The 19,363-nt window shown below is 68.9% G+C and overlaps 1 protein-coding gene across 1 annotated transcript; it reads right to left on the bottom strand.

Moving 5' to 3' along the window:
• Positions 1 to 10,179: 10,179 nt before the first annotated feature.
• RXRB (retinoid X receptor beta) lies at positions 10,180 to 19,135 on the bottom strand. Its single transcript, XM_044425488.1, has 9 exons — positions 15,308 to 19,135; positions 15,048 to 15,201; positions 14,527 to 14,706; positions 13,766 to 13,932; positions 13,375 to 13,504; positions 13,152 to 13,284; positions 12,375 to 12,466; positions 12,150 to 12,255; positions 10,180 to 11,613 (listed from the first exon to the last, which is right to left on the bottom strand). The coding sequence occupies exons 1-9, from the start codon at positions 16,640 to 16,642 to the stop codon at positions 11,466 to 11,468; spliced, it is 2,445 nt and encodes an 814-aa protein (XP_044281423.1). The 5' UTR covers positions 16,643 to 19,135; the 3' UTR covers positions 10,180 to 11,465.
• Positions 19,136 to 19,363: the final 228 nt, after the last annotated feature.

Genomic DNA, 19,363 nt, shown 5'->3' with positions numbered 1-19,363 from the left:
GGACGGCCCCCTCCGGAAGACCTGCGCTTCGTGCCAGCAGCTCCCTCCAAAGCGCCGCGCTCCCCCGCAGACTGAGGAGGGACACCCCCAGTTCGAGGGCCACAGCCGCCCCCTTTCCCGGGCGCCTCCTGGCGCGGACGCCCCGCGGAGGGGCAGGGGTCGCCCTCCTCCGCGAAAGCGCGAGCGGCTCCAGCCAGAGCTTCGAGGGGGCTGCCGCGCACTCTCCCCGCCCTCCCGCCGCGAGTCTCCGCGCGGCCTCTCGGCCCCACAGCATCTCCCCACGTGGCGCTGCCCCGGAGGGGGGCTCTTCTGCCCCCTGCTGGACACGGGAAGGGCTGCAGGAACTGGGGAGGGGGCGCAGGAGCCCGGGTGAGTGACAGCCGCGAGAGCCCGGAGAAAGCAGGCGCGGCGCTTGGCACCTGAAGGCGCAGCGGCCGGGAGACCCGCAACCCGCGACCGTGGGCGCCCTCTGCCGCTGCACGCAGGCCCCGGGCGCTCCTCGGCGGGGCCGCGGCCCCTCTCCGACGCCTGCAAGTGCCCGGCTCGGGTCGGGTCGGCTCGGGCGGCGCCCATCGCCCCAGCCCCTGGGAGGACTCCCGCGGGGCCTCCGCTCGGCCGGCTGAGCGCCCGGGGCTTCTGGCCGCCTCCGGGGCGCGATGCCGCCCCTTCTCGCCCGCCGACGGCGAGGGCGCTCCCCGGAGCCAGGCCGAGCCGGAGCCCCTCCAGGCGGCGCCCGTCGGAGGGACCCGCGCAGCCCCCGGAGCCACGGCCCCCGCTCCCTTCGCTCCGGGCAGGGCGCGCTCGCCGACGGCGCGGTGGCGCTTACCTGCTCGGGCGCGCAGGCAGGACGGCAGGAGCAGCAGCAGCAGCAGCGGCAGCAGCCGCCGGGCGAGCTCCATGGCGAGCGGCGAGCGGCGAGCGGCGAGGCGGGCAGCGGTCAGCGGCGCAGCGAGCCCATGCGGACGGGACGGGCGCGGGGCTGCGAGTGCCGCTGGCTGGCAGTGGCGCGGGAGGCGCGCCGCCCGCTCGCTCGGCCCAGGCAGCCTGGCTCCCCCCCCAGCCCTCCCTCCCTCCGCCGCCGCCACGCCCAGCCCCCAGCGGGGCCTGCGCGCCCCTCCCCGACCGGCCTGGAGACAGCGTCGTCCGGCTGGCTGCACCGGTTGGACTTCGAGGACGCCCGCCGCAAAACCAGCCCAGGGAAGGGCCACAACCGCCACCCGCCAGCCCATCTCGCCGTCTTCCCACGGGGGGGGGGGCTGCAGATGGCACCCCGAAGACCTGCCCTCCTAGCCTGCCCCTCACATCCCGCACCTGGAAGATGCATCCCACCCCCCCACCTTTCCTGGTTCACCCAGAACCCACGGCTGAGGCCCCCGCAGCCCTTCCTCGCACGGAGAGTTCCAGCTCCTCTCCCTCATGCAGGGCCACGTGCTCCATCACGTCAAGGCATGTGTGGGGCAGCGTCCCCCGGGGCAGCCTCGCCAGCCCAGCCCATGCCAGCCCAGTGGCCTCACTGGCGGAGGAAGGCGGGGGGCCCCGGGGGCCCCGGCGGGGTCGTGTGCCCTGCCTGCCGCCCCACCCGCCCCTGGATGTGGGGCGCCTGTCCTGACTCAGCGCTCGGCTGGAGCCGCTCTGCCCAGGCCCGGCGGGCTCTGCGTTCCTCGCTCCTCTCCTCGGATACGGAGAGCAACTGCCCGGGTGGGCTGGCGCTGGGTCCCCAGGTGGTCTCCTTCTCGACCCCCCCATTACGGACTTGGGGGGCACCAGAAGCTCTCCCCTGGTGCGGTGGTGACACCCCCACCAGCCTGCAGGGGACACCAAGCCGGCAGGTGCCACTGGGGCAGTTTGGGGGGCTCCCCCTGTCCAGGGCTGCACATGCCAGGAGGGGTCGTCGTGCCTGCCCTCCAAGGGGCACTGTTCCCCTATGTGTTCCCCAAGTGTTCCACTTGGTGGGGGGGCCCTTCTCCCCCATCAGGGAGCACAAGCGCACGAGCCCCTGGGGCCGTCTGGATCCCTCCGGCAGAGGCAGCTCGGCATCCGTGCTGCCAGCAACAGAACTGCGGCAGGCGAACCTTCCCCCCCCCCCCCGGCACCTGCAGGCGTGCCAGACTACAGTTCTCATCATCCCCACTTGGAGACGATGGGACTCGCTGTTCAACACGCCCGGAGGATGCCAGCCTGGCGGAGATGCTGGTGGCGGCAGTGAGGGAAAGCACATGTCTTCTAAAATGAAACCATGCACTTGGGGCCGGGACTGATGGGAGTTGGGGTGCGGTGGGGGGGGCAGGCGATGGAGTTGCTGCACCTGCCAGCCATGCACCGGCACGGCCACGGGGCCGTCTGGCACCCCCCTCCCGGCAGCTGAAGCATTTGGCGGCGGGAAGGCTGGACGTGTGGCCCTGCCCACAGAGTCACCCTGTCTGTCTGCCTTCCCGCCCGCCCTGAGGACCACCAGAGCGCCCCACAGAGGATCAGCAGGAGGCCCTGGGCACCGCTGGAAGCTGTGCTGGGGAGGGCAGCCCCTTCCCGCTGCTGCAGCAGCCACTGCCCCGGGGCAGCCCCAGCTTTCTGGGTAGCTCACGGAATAGACGATCACAAAGAGATAGCACAACTTTTGCTCCGGTTAAGCCAGCCAGAGCGCGAGATCGGCGGCGGCGGCGGCGGCAGCGCTGGGGTGGGGAAGCCGTAAAACCGTGCAGAGGTAGAGACACCAGGCCCAGCCCCACCCAGCGCAGGGCCCCCAGGTCAACCCCCCCGCTCAGGGCCCCCCCCCCCCCGGCCGCGTCCTGAACTTCTCCAGTGGGGCAGAGCCCGCCACCTCCCGAGGTCACCGGCTCCACAGCCGGGCCGCTCTGCCCGTCGGGGAGTCGTTCGTGATGTCCGACCAGGTCCGGCTTCCTGCAGCTTGAGCCCACCCTTTCATGCCCTGCCCTAGATGAGAAGAATTCAGCAAGAAAGGAAAGCGGAGGAAAAGCAAAGGCTTTCACGGGGGGCGGGGGGGGGGAGAGCACAACCGTTGGCCAGGAGTCCGGGCTGCGTGGGGCCCCAAGTGAGCCCCCTGGCAGGCCCCCGCTGCTCTTCTGCTGCTTCCGCTGCTTAAATCCGGCCCCGGCACCCTCCAGGCTGGACCAGTGCCACGCGTGGCACACAGGCGGGGAGCCCCCACCCAAGGCAGCCCCCACCCAAGGCAGCCTCCCTGGCACACGCGGGCGGCCGGCCGGCCGGTCACCTCAGCGCTTCCGGGAGCCGCTCTGAAGGGGGCGGGGATGCCCCACAGCACCACGATTCTGCGGAGAAGTGCCGGCACCGCGTCGGCCTGTGCCCCCGCCCTGTCCGCTTTCCCCCTCTTCTGGGACGGGCCCAAGGGGTCAAAGCCAGCCCACCCACCCCTTCTGCTCCTCTGGCTGGACCTCTGGCCCGTAGTCAGCCCAGGAACTCCGGGAGCCTCCCGGGACCCATGGCTGGGGCAGCAGCTCAGCCTCCGCACCTGCCCCTGGGGGGCCCAGCGGGGTGAAAGCAGTGCCTTCGCTTTTGTCCGGCTTTTAACAACAACATGTACGGTCCAAGGGCAGCCAGTTGGCCACATGGCATCCATGATTCTCGCGCTCTCTCAGACACACACATGTATCACCATCACCAATCGCTGAAGATATTTTAAAAATGCGCAACTGGTCACTTTGGATTGGCCTAGTTGTAGCCCAAGAGTGGCAGGGAATCACAGCAGTGTGGACCAGAAGCTCGGATGCCTCTGGTGTGGAGAGCCCACCAGCTCCCCAGGTCTAGGGGCCCATTGCTCTGCCGCTCTGACAGGCAGGAAATGCTTCCCGCTATCTCGCTGGAACCGGCCTTCCTGCGACCTGAGCCCGTTGCTCCATGGCCTGCGCTCTGGGATGACAGGGAAGCGACCCTGGCCTTCCTCTCTGTGGCAACCCTCCGGGTGCTTGCAAAGTGCCACCTCTCTCGCCTGTCTCCTCCTCCCCAGGCTGCGCTCACCCCGGTCCTTCCGTCTCTCCTCGCGGGGCTTCATTTCCAGCCCCGGATCATCCCTGCAGCCCTCCTCTGAACCCTTTCTGCCTTGTCTCTCAAACTCTGGTGCCCAGACTCTGGTGCCCAGACTCTGGTGCTCAAACTCTGGTGCTTAAACTCTGGGCTCCGGATAAGGCCCAGGCAGTGCTGCGTGGAGGGGAATTCTTACGTCATGTTGCAGCCACATCACCTGGCTGACTCACATTCAGCTCGTGCCGCACGATGCCAAGATCCTCCTCACTCGCCGGATTGCCGAGCCAAGAGTTCCCCGCCTCGGAGCGATGCGTCTGGTGGTTTTTTCCTTGGGGCAGGACCTGGCCTTTGTCCCGACTGAACTCCGCTCTGTTCTCTCCAGCCCCGCGCCCGCAGCGCTCACGACCGCCCTGGACCGTGTTCCTGCTTCCAGGGGGCGCGCTGGCCCACCCGGTCCGGTGTCCCCTGAAGATCTGATCATGGCTCCCTGACCTTCCTCACCCAAGTTGTGCATGGAAACATTGAAGGGCGCTGGGCCCAGTGAAAGCCACCCATTTCTTCTGCAAGGAAATGGCACTTCTCCCAGCAAATGTCGTGAGCAGAGCGGGCTGGAGCCGGGGTCAGACTAGATGGCCCGGGAGACCCCTTCTGCCTCGCTCCGTTTCCATGTTTCTATGAGCAGAGCGGGCTGGAGCCGGGGTCAGACTAGATGGCCCAGAGACCCCTTCTGCCTCGCTCCGTTTCCATGTTTCTATGAGCAGAGCCGGCTGGAGCCGGGGTCAGACTAGATGGCCCGGGAGGCCCCTTCTGCCTCGCTCTGCTTCTATGTTTCCGTGTTTCAGGCAGCTGCTGTCACGATGGCTTGAATGATTCTGAGTGCAAAGCTGCGCAGGGTCTTTAAGCGTGTTTCGCTCTCCCTCTGGGCAAACAGGTCTTTTCCCAATGTTTCTTCCCTTGGTCCAGCATGTCAGGCTGCTGGAGAAGCGTTGACCCAGGGCACGGTGGCCGTCGGGGGGAAATGCCCACCTCCATAGGACTGAAATGGGTCAACACAACACTGACCCCGCGAGGTCGGTTAGATGGAGCGTGTGCAGCCGGCTCGGCATCACCCGGGGGGCGGGGGTGTCCCGGTGCAGCAGACTTTGAACCGGGCTCTTGGATCCTAGTCTGGCTGATGCTGGCAGCTTCCTCCACTTCTTTGGTGTTAAAAGTGGCAGTTCCTTGCATTTCAGCTTCCAAAATTAAATGTGGCCAGGTCTGCTGCGTAACAAAGCAAGGGACCCCCCCCCCCGCCCTGGCATGCTGATCCCGTCCTGGGAGGGCCAGGTGTTTCCCTGTGAACAAAGACGCACCGTCACACGGTGCTCCAGTGGGGCCTCCTAGTGTCCACATCCCGCGCCGGATGACAGGCAGGACCCTGGGCCATTTGGGGACCCTGGAAGACGGGCCTGGCCCCCGAGCGCAGGACCCGGACTCAGCCCCTTCCCTGCCCACAGCTGGGCCTCGCTCAGCAGCGCGGGACGTGATCGCGGGGCAGGCCAGGCACGCGGGCCGAGAGCCACAGCGGGATTCCTGGGCCGGCCGGGGATTTATCCGCGTTTCTCCGCCTCTCGGGCCGGACCAGGCCTGGAATTCCTAAAATGGAACTATAATTAGGAGGGTGTAATTAGCCATCTGGCTTCCTGTCCCGCCTGCGGCAGGCACTCGGAGGGGCCCAGCGGAGCGGGCACGTGGGACGGACCGGCTGCGCGTGAAGGGGCTGGGGCTGCCGACGGCCGGGCCTCGGCTGTGTCCTCCTGGGGATGCAGCCCGGGCCGTGGGCAGCGCTCGAGAGGGAGCCGGCCCGGCACGAAGCAGTAGCCCGGGGCTTTTGCGCCCCGGTCTGGGCCTGGGAGGCCTCCGTAGAGGCGCCCTCCCCCAGGGCGTCTTTTCGGGGCCACTCGGCAGATGCGGCACCTGTGTGGCCTGCACGGGGTCTGGCAGCAAGGGATCGTGCCGCGCAGGAAGCGAGGGCACCTTCTGGACCCCAGAGCTCTTGCTGTCCCCCGGAATCGCCCGTCCAGGCCGAAGGGAGCTGGATCCGGCTCCCCCCACATTCTCCTGGGAGCGGGGCTGCCCCCCAGTAGGAATGCAGCCCTTGGGTGGGGGAAGCCAGTCTGGCGGCACGCACGGCTTCCAGGCTCCCCCCCCCGCACGCCGGAGGGAAGGGCTCGGCTCACCCCCGCCCGCCTCCAGCGCCTCGCCGGGGCTGCCGGGCTCCCTCCCCGCAACGCCTCGGCCGCGCGGCTGGCTCATAACCCGGTCATCCTCACTCTCGCTCAGCGCTAATTGCAGCCTGCGAGCCCTGAGGGGCCGCCTGGATCCGGCCAAGCTCCAGAGGAACGTGGGCATTATCTCTGCGCCCGGAGGACCGTCTGCACGCTCCCGGGCGGCAGGCGGGGCGGGCGGGGAGCGGCTCAGAGGCCCTTGGCACAGGCGAGGGGCTGATGTCGGGGGGACAGCGGCAGAAGAGGTGCCCCATGGCTGGCCGGGGGCCCTGCCGTGGCCGGGTCCCCAGATGCTGAATGGCAGAGGCTGAAACCGGCGCCACACGCCAGACCCATGGGGAACCCAAGCGATGGCTGCACTCACTGCACCTGAAACTGCGGAGAGCGCCGGCTGCTGCCTCGCTTGCGGGGAACGTCGCCGTCCAGCGAAGCCTCCGGCGGGTGGACAACCGCTCCCACCCTGCCCGGCCTCCGGCCGCCTGCAAAGGGGGCTTCGCGCTGCCCCTCCAGCGGGCCGGCCCTGGCTGGTCAGAGCACGGCCTGCGCAAGCGGCTTTTGCTGCCATTAGCCGGGCTGGCTGGACTGGGGGGCGTGTGGCCCGACCGCCCCAGAGAGTATGGCTGGAAGCCACCCCCGCTGGCCCCCCACAGCCCTCGGGCCGGCTCTGGACCACGCGGATTCCGAGCGACGGAGCCCTGTAAAGCCGCAAGGTCCAGCAGCTGCCCTTCCGGACCCCAACCCCTGGCCCGCTGCAGCGAGGGCACCTGCCGCCCAGCCGTGCTGGGCAGTGCCCCCTTTGCTCCGAGCCGGGGAGGGGATGGATCCAGCCCTCCGAGCTGCCCCTCCAGCTGGCGCCAAGGGTCCCCCCCCCACCCCGAGGGCGGGCAGGCTCTCACTTTCGTGCGGGGAAGCACGTCTGCCTGAGGGCCACTCCACGCACCACCCGGGGGGCAGCAGTGGGGCGTGCTGGGGTCCAGTGGGCTCCCCCGGGAGGGACGGCCTGCTCCCCGCCTGCCGACCCGAGCGGAGCAGGGATAAGGGGGCCGGCAAGGGACACCCCAGGCCTGCCGCCGGCTTCACTCCTGGGCATCGCATTGGCATCCTCCGGCTCTCCCCACAGCAACCGTGGGGTCTGCGTGGCCCCACAGGCCACATGGGGGCACCGGCTGAGATTCACACATGGCCCACCTGCCCCACGCTGCCCCCACGGCCTGCATCACGGAGCTCTGCTCGGGTTCTGCAAAGAGGGCCCGGGCATCGGCCACGGCGGCCCCGTGGTGCTCGCGAGGTGCTGCTTCTGGCCCCAGCAGCCTCAGCACACCTGCAACCCCATTGGGGTGGGCGAGGCTCCCGCTGCCCCAGAGGCGATGTGGGGCAGGGGGAGGCGTGGCCTGCCTGGAGCCGCTCAGGGGGCCTTGCCTGTCCTGCTTCTCTCGGCCACTTGGAAGGGGAAGACCTGCAGAGAGGGGCTCGTGAGGAAGGGGCACAGGTAGCAGAGGGGTGGGATGGACAGCTCCCGCGGATGGCCGAGGGGGGGCCCAGCTGCACCCCACTGTGGGAGGCACTGAGGCCCCCGCCAGGGGTGCTGCCACCGGGGAGCCCCTTGGCCTGGCTCAGCTGCCTGTCCTTACAAGGGGGGCTTCCTAACCCCCCCTCTCCCCCCTCCCCGACCAGACAAGCACAGCCAACCCCGCACATCTGGGCTTTCTGGAGGGGGCTGCACCCCAGGCTGGGGGGGGGGCGCCGAGGGGCGTTCGGGGGCGAGACGGCCTGGGAGGTCTCCGGGGACTCTCCTCCGACGGTCCGGACCCCAGCCTCACACAGGGGCAGCGGTGGGGCGGCAGCAGGCCCAGGGCCCTGCCCCACTCCGCCGGCGGCCCCTCCCGCCTCTCTCGCACGGGGTGGAGCTGCCCAGGGTGGCCGGCCGAGCCGGGAGGCAGGAATGCTCTTCTGGGCTGTGGCCCAGTGGCCGGCTATTCCTGGCACCAGGCGTGGCGGCCCCAGCGCCGCAGAGCCGCAGGTCTAAAAACGGCAGCAAGGTACGGGGGCGCATACCTCCGAGGAGCCGCCCGGCTTTCTCCGGGGACGGCGGCATCTACTGCACTCGCCTATCTGTGTAAACACACACACACACGCACGCCTACAAACTGTACAGCCCACAGAGGCACGATCAACAGCAGCTCTCATGCCGGCACGGCAAATCGTGGGGGCCAGTCCGGGATTCGGGCTGCACAAACGCCCCCATCAGGCCAGGACCAGCGGTCTGTGCTTGTGCCGATACTCCGCACATGGTCAGAAGCCCCCGGTTATGACCGCCACGCAGCAGGATCGCCGCTGCTTGCCGCTGCATCTCCTGCGGTCGTGATCTCTGGCCCCAGACCCGTGGAGACCCGTCTGGTGTGGAAGGGGGCCCCGGAGCCCCCCTGGGATGGGGACAGTGGGGGGGGGCCGGCCACCCCACACTCGCACGAAGCCGGGGCCTTGCGGCGGAGTGGGGCTCCTCTCTGGGAAGGCGGCAAGCTGGCCCCCCGGCCCCCCCACACATGCAAAGCAGTCTCAGGCCGCCCCCCCCCCCGCAGAGAGGCTGCTTTTTCGGCAGCCACGTGGGAGGGGCCGAAGGGGCCGCCCCCCCTCCCTCCCCGCGCCTCCGCTCGCCAGGGTCTGCACGGCCTGCCAGGGCCGCCAGGTGAGGGGCAGGACAAGGCCCCATTGATGGGGGGAAGAAGCCCCCCTTTGTGCGGCTGCTGGCGGGCCGCTCCCGGCCAGGCTGTGAAAACACCGGCCAGCCGGGCAGGGACTGAGCCCCATTCATGGGCAGGAGGGGCCCGGGAGAGCTGGGGTGCGGGGGCAGCGCCGTGGCTATGGGGGTCAGCCCAGGCCATGCCTGCGGCGGGGGGGGGCGGGGGGCAGTGCTGGGCCCAAGGCGGCTTTGGCGCGAAGCAGACTTGCCAATCGGCCTCCAAGTTTCCTCCTGGGCTGCTTGGGGCGGGGGGTGCAGGGGCCGCCCCGGGCCCCCTGGCCAGCCCGGTGGTATGTGAGGTATTTTGTGGGGGGGGGGGGAGAGGCTGCTTGCCCAGGAGAGCCACCTCCCCTCCAGGTGGAAAGCTGGGGGCATGCCGAGGCAGCGATGCCTGCAGGAGCCGGTCCCCCCTGGGTGGGGGCAAGATGGGGGCGACGCCCCCTCCCCAAATTAGGGGCGCGATCTGTGAGGGACGGGGTGCCCAAGGGCTCCCCCCAAGCTTAAGTGGGAGGCCTGGACTGCAGGTATCTCAGCGGCAAAGGGCACGGTGCTCTGCACATGCCCAGAAGCCTTGCCAGGCTCCTTGTTTCAGGGGCTCCCTTGACCCCTGCGGGGGCGGCAGGGCTGGGTGTGGGGCGGCACACAGAGGGGCGGCAGGGCAGAGGCTGCCCCAGAGAAACCCGAGGAGGACCAAAGGCAAGGAAGATTGGGGGGGGTCCCCAAAGGCTCTGCAACGCCAGGGGCTGCTCGAGACCACCCCCCCCATGGGGCAGCCAGCAGCAGCCACGCAGAAAGAGGCTCCCCACACGGGGGGGGGGGGTGCAGGGCAGCGGGGCGAAGGGGGGCCACGCCGGCCACCCCACCACAAGGCAGGGTGCCACTGCCCTCTGCTGGCCACAGGGGGGACTGCACCAAGGAGCCGAACTCCTTTGCCCCCCATGCCGGGAGCTCCCTGAGGCGGGGTGGGGGGCACGGGCAGGGCTGCGGCGGGCTCCGATCCCCGGGGTGCCCGCTGCATGCTGCCTGCTTCGGCCAGAGCCTGGGCCCAGGCTCAGGCCAGCCCTCTGCATGTGGGCAGAGGCCCTGCCAGTGCTAAGGAGAGCAGCCACCCCCCCACCCCCGCTGGCCCGGAAAGCGGGAGAGGCGACACAGGAGGCGAGGCGGCGTCAGAGGTGGGGAAATCGGGGCCCTCCGGAAAGAGCAGCTTTATTAAATCAGCATATTCCAAAGCGGTTATCCAGGAGAGGGGGGGGGTCAACAGAAGTCCAATGAACGGGGGGGGGGGGGGGGGGGACGAATGCAGGCATGCAGAGGTTGGGGGGCGGAAAGAGCAACGTGTGCCAAAGAGACCCCCCCTCGCCCAGACCAGCCCAGCCGTTCCTCCCGCCCCACACCTGCCACCCAGGGGTGAGCCCTCCAATGGGGGTCACTCTGTCCAGCGGCGCCCCCACCTCCGGGGGACGCCCGGGCAGGGGTCTGCGCCTGCCCCGGGGAATCGCGGGGCCCCGAAGCAGGGCGCCCTCCTCACTCCCCCCCCAAACGCCCTGCGGGGAGGGCCGGACTCAGCCCCCTCCAAGGAGGGGGTGCGTTCACACGTGCGCTGCCTGCAGCCCCCCCCCTTGCATAGATGGGGACACAGGCCATGCTCAAAGTGCTAAACCAAACAAGGGGGGGGGACCGGGGCTCTGCGCTGGGCTGGGCAGGGCAGGGCACCCCCGGGGCTCTCGGCCACCTTCAACCCCTCTGCACACCCCCAGCCACCCTAAGCAGCTGCCCCAGGGACCCGGGGGGAACGCGCCCTCCCCCCCCCGGCTGAGGCCCTCCTGTGGGGCGGGCGTGAAGCCGCCACCTGGCATCACCCCTTCTCTTAACAGCCTGTTCTGGGGGGGGAGGCACACCCCACTTCCGGGAGAAGGGCCCGCAACTCTGCTGTGCATGCCACTGGCCCCACACCCGCTGCCCCACAAGTACGGAACTGCGACCCAGCGACGCAAAGGCGGACAGGCGGAAGGGGAAACGCGAGAGAGAAAAGGGGCTTCTCCTCCATGCCCGGGACACCCTGCTCGCCCCCCCCAGCCAGGGAGCCCCTGGCGCCTCGCCTGGCCACCAGATTCTGGGCTACGTCCGCCTGCCCCCCTCCAAGGAGGGGGCAGAGAAACGCCCCACCGGGCTGGGAGTGCATCAAAGGGAGGCGGCCAACTGAGGACCGCCTTGCGGGCGGCATGGGGCCACCTACGCCTGACATCCAGCTACTGGGCGGCACAGGGGCCACCTCCCTGCGGGACCCTTCCGAGGGGGGTCTCCCGGGCACGGGGGGGCGGGGAGGCGGGGAGCAGCTGATGGGGGCTGCGGCGCCACAGGGTGGGAGGCGCGGGGGCGCCCGTCCGGGCCACGCGCGCCTGCGCAGCCCCCTACGCCCCCGGCGGTGGGTGCAGGTGCGGGGCCTCCTCGCGGCCGGGTCAGGACATCTGGTGCGGCGCCTCCAGCATCTCCATGAGGAAGGTGTCGATGGGGGTGTCCCCGATGAGCTTGAAGAAGAAGAGGTGCTCCAGGCACTTCAGCCCGATGGACCGCAGGGCAGGCAGCCGCAGCAGCAGCTTGGCGAACCTGGGGGGGCAGGTGGGGGTCGCTCAGCTGCGCACGCGTGGGGAGCGCCGGCCCCTCCTCAGCGGAGATGACGCCGGGCCGGCGGGGTCCTCGGGCCGGCGGGACCCTGCCTCCACTGCTCGAGGGGCACCGGCCTCCGGCCCCCGAAGCCGGCAGGCAGAGCCAGACGTCCCGCTTCTGCCCGCAGCCCCCACAGGGCGCTCCGGCCACTGCACGGAGACCCCTCTGGTCCCGAACCCGCAAGGCCGGGGGTGGGCGGGGAGGCTGGGCGTGGGGCCTTCGTGCAGGAGGGCCAAGGGGGAGTCGATGAGGCGGGAGAGGCGCCCGGTGCCCACCCGAGGGCCCCCGGCGCCTGGCCCGGACCTTCCCCGGCAGGGCAGTGCAGGGGGCTCCGTCTCCACGGGCCGCTCGGGCCAGGCTGGGCTTCATCCTTCCAGAAAGGCCACTGACCCTGGGGTGTTTTACAAGGGCTTAGGCTATCCCCCCCCCCCGGCTGCCCCGACGTGGAGCCCCACGGCGCCACCCCGGCCGCGTACCTGCCCTGCTGCTCGGGGTACTTCTGCTTGCAGTAGGACTCCAGGGAGGCGTACACCTTCTCCCGCAGCAGCTCCACCTCGCCCGGGTTCGAGAGCCCCTTCGCATCTGCAGGCAAGGCAGCGGTTTGAGCACGGCACAGAGGCGGGGGGGCTGCTGCGCGGAGCCCCCCAGCCCGGCCCGGCCAGGGAGAAGCCACCCCGGCGCTCTCCGGGCGGCGCCCGCACCTGGGTTGAAGAGGATGATGGCCCGGAGACAGCCCAGCTCCGTCTTGTCCATGCGCATGTCGCGCATCTTCGACACCAGCTCGGTCAGCACCCTGCAGGGCACGGAAGCAGGAGTGGGCGGCCGGGCGGGGGCTGCCCATCCCGTGCCAGGGGTCCCCCTGCCGCTCTCGGGTCTGGGGCAAATACAGCCCCCCTGAGCCCCCCAAAGCCCTGCTCCCCCCCCGTCCCCCACCTGTTTCAGGGCAGGTTTCCCCTCGTTTGCCAAGGCTGAAATGCCTCTCCCAGGGCCAAGCGACTTAGCCGCACAGAAGCAGAGCGAGTCCGGAGGGGTCTCCTGGGCCATCTAGTCTGACCCCGGCTCCACTTACACCATGCCCACCACGTGCACGTCCAAGCTGACTTGCAGGAAGACCCTTCGGCTACAAAAGGCGGGCACTTGGGGGGCCTCCAGCCCAGCTCAGCCCTGCAGACCAACCCCCCAAGGGCTTCCCCAACCAGGAGTGTTGCCCCCCAGCTGAAAGAGCATCTTGGCCCCTGGCTGGGGCTGATCTCTCCCTCCCGCAGGTCAAAGCCGCCCCATAGCTTTCCGAGCGGAGCTCATTAGCTCCAACGCCCACCCATCAGCTGGGCGCAACTGCCGGGCTTCAGCAGCCGGGGCTCGGCCTCTCTGCCCGCTGTCCCCTCCTTGGAGGGCACGGCCGCGGCCCTCCCAGAAGACGCTCCCGGAGGAGTGGGCCCAAAGCCGACAGCAAGAGGACCCCCGCCTTGCTCGCCCACCTGTCAAAGATGGCTCCCACGCCCGCACTGTGGGCGCTGTTGCGGTGGACGTGCAGCCCCGTGGCCAGCAAAATCCCGTCCTTCACCGAGATCGAGCGGTGCGAGAAGGAGGCGATCAGCAGCTCGTTCCAGCCTGCCGGGCAGAGGGGCGCCGTGAGGCTGGGAGGGCGCCGGGAGTCCCCGGCGCAGGCGCGGGCAGCCCCCGCCCGCCCAGAGCACTCACCAGCCCGGAGCAGGATGACCTGGTCGTCGAGGGGCAGCTCGGAGAAGTGGGGGATGCGCTTCGCCCACTCCACCAGCGTGAACAGCTGCTTGTCGGCAGCCTGGCAGATGTTGGTCACGGGGTCATTGGGCTGCAGGGGCCGAGGGGGAGACGACAGAGGCAGGCGGGTTGTGCGCACGTGCGGCCAGCCGGGCCAAGCAGCCCCCCGCCCCGCCCCGCCCGCCCCCCACGAGCCAAGAGCCCCCCCCCCCCTCGCCTGCCCCCCGCGCCCCCGCGCCGCCCCCCTCAACGCTCGCAAAGGAGTGCGACCGCCCCGCGGGGTATTTACCTCGTTCGCCTCAAAGGTCCGGGGTGAGCGTTCTGATCCCGCAGCACCACCGCCCCAACTCACCGAACTGCCCCCCGTGCCGGATCCGTCGACGCTCTGCTCGGATTTCTGCTCCACGGCCAGCTCGGCCTCCAGGATCTTCTCCACGGGCATGTCCTCGTTGGCGCCGCCCCCGGCCAGGTCCCCCTCCCCCTCCTTGTCCTTGCCACGCTGCCGCTCCTCCTGCACCGCTGCGGGCGCCCAGGCGGGCCGGGGGACACAAGGACAGGGCGTCAGGGCGGCGGCCGGGGGTGCAGGGCCTGCTGCTTCGCGGCCCCCCAGAAGACCGCCTCCGCAAGGGCTCGGAGGAGAGGCCGGGAGGAACCGGGTGGAGAGAGGGCGGGGGAGCAGCCCCCCAGAGGCACCAGCGGGAGGACAGACACCCCCATCCGCTGCGGCCGCTGCCCCGCCAGGGGGAGGCACGGCCTGGGCACTGCCTTCGAAGCGCAAGGCCAGAGGGCCGCGGCCGGGCCCTGGCCGGAGCCCCCCGCACCAGCCCAGCCAAGGGAGCGCCCCCAGGAGCGGCACAGCAGCCCGGAGTGGGCAAGGACCCCGCGGGCCACTCATCCCGCCGGGGATCCCACTTTCTGCAGAGGGAGGAAGGGCTGGCGACCGCCTCCCTCTGGCAAGGCTTCCCTGGGGCAGCGTGGCCAGCGTGACAGAGGCAGCTGGCCAGGAAGCCCCTCTGCGCCCACCGGGGATCCCTGGCCTGCAGGCCCAAGGCCCCCCCAGCTGCCCCCGCGCGGCCCCGCAGGAGGCTCCCCGGCTGCCGGCCCGCCCGCTACCTTCGCGCTTCATGCCGGTGGCCAGGCACTTCTGGTAGCGGCAGTACTGGCAGCGGTTGCGCTGGCGCTTGTCCACGGTGCAGTCCTTGTTGTCGCGGCAGGTGTAGGTCAGGTCCTTCCGGATCGTGCGCTTGAAGAAGCCCTTGCAGCCCTCGCAGCTGTACACCCCGTAGTGCTTCCCTGAGGGAGGGGAGGGGAGGGGAGGGCGGGGGGCAGGCAGGGGATGGGTCCTGACTCCGCACCGCCTGCCCCACGGATCTCCTCCCAGAGGCCGAGGGGCCCCGGCAAGGCCCCTCGGCCCCTTCCCCCAGCCCCTCGCGAGGGCCACTCACTCCCGAGGAAGGCGGCCCTGCCCCCCAAGTGCCCCCAGCGCCCGCTTCCTGCAAGGATCTCCTCGCCCGACCCAGCAGCCCCACCTGCTCTTCCTGAGCTGCATGCTGCACCCCCACCTGCCAGCCACCCCTCCCCGCCCTGGGGAACCCAGGCCCGGCCCCAGGCGCCCCCCCCCCCCCGGGGCACACCTGACGATCGGTCCCCGCAGATGGCGCAGAGGCGCTTCCCGGGCATCATGCCGCTGTGGGGGTGGCCCGGCACCACCCGCATGCCCAGCGGAGGCTTCACGTCGTCCGAGCTGCTGACCGAATGGAGGCCGGACAGGTTCACCGTGGAGTTGATCTGGGGGGGGCGGGAGCAGAGCCGTGGAGAAGGGCCCGCGTGGCTCCCAGCCCGCCGAGCCGGGCCCCTCTCCCCGTGGGGCGCAGGAGCGCCAGCCCGTGCTCACCTGGGGGCTGCTGACGGGCCCGTAGCCGATGGAGGGTGTCGCGGGGAGGCCCGGCGACCCCATCGAGGAGCTGATGACGGGGAAGGGGGAGCCCAGCCCGCTGATGGAGGTGGTCATGGCGGACCCGATGAGGGAAGGGTGCAGGGGGGCCGAGGGCTCCGGCGGGGGCGGCGTCCCTGCGCCCCGCAGCGGAGGAGACGAGCTGAGCGAAGAGCTATCGGGACTCCGGCAGCCTGGCGGAGGGAGGGAGGGAGGCAGGCAGGCAGGGAGTGAGTGAGGGGGCCGGAGGGGTGGCGGCCCACAGGCCCGGGCGCCCGGAATCGGAGTTGGGCGCCGCGGCTCTGGGCCGGGCACAGCCCCTGGTCTCGGCCCTCCCAGCAGTTCCCCAGAAGTGCCCACCCCAGACACCCCAGCTTCCTCTCCGGATATGTCGCAAAGCGGCAAGAACCGCACAGCCCGGCGGTTTCCTGGGGCCGCCACTCCCAGGGAGCCCTGCGGGGGGGAGGAAGCCGCAGGCCCGGGGCCGCTCCCATCTGCCCCTGCGGCCGAGCAGGCAGTGCTGTGGGGGGGGGGGGCTGCCCCGCCAGGCTGCGCAGGGCCTCTGCCGGCGGGCAGGAGCAGCCCACGGGAGGCCCAAGGAGGCACGGGGGCCAAGCGCCTCCCCCCGCCAGCTCTGGGGCGCTCCCTCCGTGGCGCTGGCCGACAGCCCGCGGGCGAGCCATGACTCCCGAGACGTCCCACAGGACTCAGCAGTGACAGCTCCTCATCCCCTCGAGTGAGGGGGAGGCAGGCGGGGGGGGGTGGACTGGGGTTGCACAATGCCACTTCCTCCTGCAGCACCGGGCGGCTGCTGCTGCTTCCCCAAGCCGTGTCCGAAAGCAACCTCCTTGCACAGCCAGCCTGGACTTTGACCCCTTCCTGCTCTGGGCAGCCAGGCCGGCGGGCGGATGGGGAGACGCTCTGGACCCACTGGGAGCCCCACGGCTGCCGAGGGGAGCAGAATCCCAGCTCACAAGCCTGGACTGCTGAGAGGTGAGTCATCGGCTGGGGAGCAGGAAGGTGCTCTCCGCATCCTGCCCACGCTGGGAAGCGTAGGAGCAGAATACCGTTGCAGGCTCCGGAGACCCTGAAGCTGCCAGGCCGGCCGTGCACCGGCTCTGGAGACCGGGTCCCTGCGGAGGCGGGACGGGGTGGCCGGGGACGGTTTCTGGCTCTCGCCGAGCACAGCCTCTGTCTCTGCTGCCGATGCAGCCTCGAAAGCAGAGCTCGGCTGGCTTGCAGCCCCCGGTGGCTCATCCCACACCCCCGTGCAAAAGCAACGGTCTCCACGGACATACAGCAGCTCTCTGCTAGGGATGGGGCACGCCCTGGAGACAGAAGTGCCCCCCCGCCCGATCCCCCTTGGATTCAGGGGCCTGGCTGCATCCACAATTTCCCACTCTCCCCCAAGGGAGCAGCTGCTGCTTTGCATCTGCTTCGCCTGACGGCAAAGAGGAGGCTGCAGAGGCCCAAGCTGCTCCGCTTTCACAGCTACCGCTGGGACCGGGGCCCACGAGTTTTCCCACAGCAGCAAGGCACAGCTGGCTGAGCGGCTCAAGGAACCAAGGCTGGGCAGCGCCTGGGGCTAAGCGCCCGTGCACCCGCTGTCCCCAAGGCACTGCGGGAGGGAGGCCCTGCAGCCAAGCCGGCAGCAGATGCTCTGAGGTGGCAGCAGAAGGCAACTCTTCGGGTCTACCGTGACGACAGCCTGAAATGCTCCGCCCGCGACTTGCAAAGCAGACAGAAAACACACCAAGCAGCCCTCGGACAGACACAACTCCACGGCGAGATGCCAACTTGACTGGTTGCATCCGGCGGGTGGGGTGGGAAGTGTTCGGCCATTTTAGCTTTCCAACCTCCCTCCAAGGTAGGCCTGGCTCAAATTTAGCTTAGGGCCATTTTCAGGGCTAGCCAGATGGTGGAGCTTGGGTCACTGGCCCAAGTCCGACAGCCTGGCTCCTCCACATCCTTTGAACCCAGCAACGACCTCTAGCCAAGTTGCCCACGCCGGGTCCTCTTCACTCTCTGACCTCCGCGGCTGGTCCCACGGTCCCGATGCGTCTGCACACGGAGGCTGCACAGGCCAAAAAGAGCTTGGAATAAGCAACTATTGACCTGGCGGATAACCGTGGGACCTGTGGCCACTGCAGGGTCACCAAAGCATTTGCCAGCAAAGGAATACACAGCCTTGCACCGCTTGACTGGCCTTCGGTGGCGAGGCGGGGAGCCAGGTGGCGAGGCAGGCACTTCAGGACTGCCCAGCGGCCCGGCCAGGAATACTGTGCTGAAGTCCAGAGTCCAAGGGCAAATCCTTTTCCCTGTTTTTCCCCTCAGCACAAACATTCAGAACTGTGCAGTGGGCACGCCGTGAGCAGAGCCGGCCGGGGGTCAGACTAGATGGCCCGGGAGCCCCCTTCTGACTTTCTATGTATCCTCAAAAGGCCTACAGACAAAGAGCGGTGGGCTCACAGAGCACAGAAGAGAAGCTCTAACTGCTGCAGGCCGGCCAGGACAGCAGCTACAGCCGCGGTACCTCAGCAAGTTCTAGGTTGCATCTCCCTCTTCCTTTGCAATACCTGGACATGCCACCGATCCTCCAATGCAAGGATCCCGGCAGAACGCATATGCCCAAAGTGCAGCTGTGGAACAAGTAAATCCCATTCCCGGGATCATCAAGAAAGGGATCAGAAATAATTCTGCCAATAACGTCAATCTCTCATGCAAATAGATGGTGCAACTGCATTTGGAGAACCGCGGACGATTCTGGCCATCTCATATTCCAACAAGATACTGTGGGATCGGAAAAGGTACAGAAAAGAGCAACCAAAATAATCAAGGGGCGCTGAGCAGCACGCCGCAAGAAAGACGTGTTTAGGAGCGTCTCAGCTCAAACGAAATTTCAAGTCAATGGGGTTATTTTTTAAAAAAAAGGTGAAATTATGCATGGAGTGGAGAAAGTGAGTAGCATTCCTAGAGCCCGGGGTTATTCAATGAGACTTAATGTGGGGAGAGCTTTGCAAATACCCTGGACCAATACAGATGAATGAGGGGGTCCCGGATCAAATAAAGCCGGAGTCTACCCTAGAAGCAAACTGAGGCTGTCCTATTCTGGACACACGAGAGGGCCAAACTGCCTGGAGAACAAAGGAAATAGAAAACAAGGTGGGCCCAATACGAGATGGAGTGGCCCTCTAAAGGAGCCTACAGCCTGGATTTTCTGAGAGCTGAGCAGGGCTGTCACGGCCAGGCCACTGTGGAGAGCTCTCGTTCATGGGGCTGCCATAAATTGGTGGTGACCTGACAGCACAAAACAACAAACAGGAGACGCCAGACACACAAACAGAGCACTTCTTCAAGCGAGGCGGAGTAAAAGGGTCAAACTTGCTACCGCAAATTGCAGTGTTCTTTGAAACGAGCCCATCACTGGCTCCTAATCCCGAGGGCGCCATGCCGCCCCCGGTCTCAAAGGCAGCCACCCATGAGCACCACCTGCCGGGCAACTCTGGCCGGAGATGCTGCTACACTCGCATCCGGCAGGTGGGCATCCTCCGGGAGCCGCCGTGGGAACCGGGTGCGGGACCAGACGGGCCCGCACTCCGACCCACGGGGGCCTTTCTGATGCTGCCCCACTAAATTCCAACTAAGGGATTTGCACAAGAGGTGTTATGAGACGCGAATGTTGCCTGCCAGGGTTAATACGGAAATTGCCTCCTTTCCAGCTGTTGCGCTGCGTGCGCTACCCAGATCTTTGGCTACGGGGGCCGTGGCGACTTCTAAATTTCCTGGACTTCCTGGGAGGTGCTCCCAGCCCCGGGCCTCCCTTCGCTGCAGCGCGGCGGCCGCCCGCCCACCCGCCCCCACCCCGCAAGCGCGCGAGGCGCCCCCCGACCGGGGGCCCGCCAGGTGCGCCCCCCCCGCGCCCAGCACGCCTCGCCCGCGGCTGGGGCCATGGGGCGGGAGCTCGCCGCACCCGGAGGGCCGCGGGCGGGGCCGCTCCCAGCCCTCGGGCGCCCGTCC

The sequence above is a fragment of the Varanus komodoensis genome, unplaced genomic scaffold (assembly GCF_004798865.1).
Source record: "Varanus komodoensis strain SLA01 unplaced genomic scaffold, ASM479886v1 scaffold156, whole genome shotgun sequence".
NCBI classification, from domain to species: domain Eukaryota; kingdom Metazoa; phylum Chordata; class Lepidosauria; order Squamata; family Varanidae; genus Varanus; species Varanus komodoensis.
The sequence above is the reverse complement of the archived record's forward strand: the minus strand, read 5'-3'. Positions and strand labels throughout refer to the sequence as shown.

What these genes read in the sequence shown, in the direction of transcription:
- RXRB (XM_044425488.1), bottom strand. Translation starts at nt 16,642, where the DNA reads ATGTCCGTGGAGACCGTTGCTTTTGCACGGGGGTGTGGGATGAGCCAC. An exon ending in GGTCATCCTGCTCCGGGCTG is followed by an intron (nt 13,285 to 13,374) that starts GTGAGTGCTCTG and finishes TCTGCCCGGCAG; the next exon opens with GCTGGAACGAGCTGCTGATC. An exon ending in CATCATCCTCTTCAACCCAG is followed by an intron (nt 12,256 to 12,374) that starts GTGCGGGCGCCG and finishes CCTTGCCTGCAG; the next exon opens with ATGCGAAGGGGCTCTCGAAC.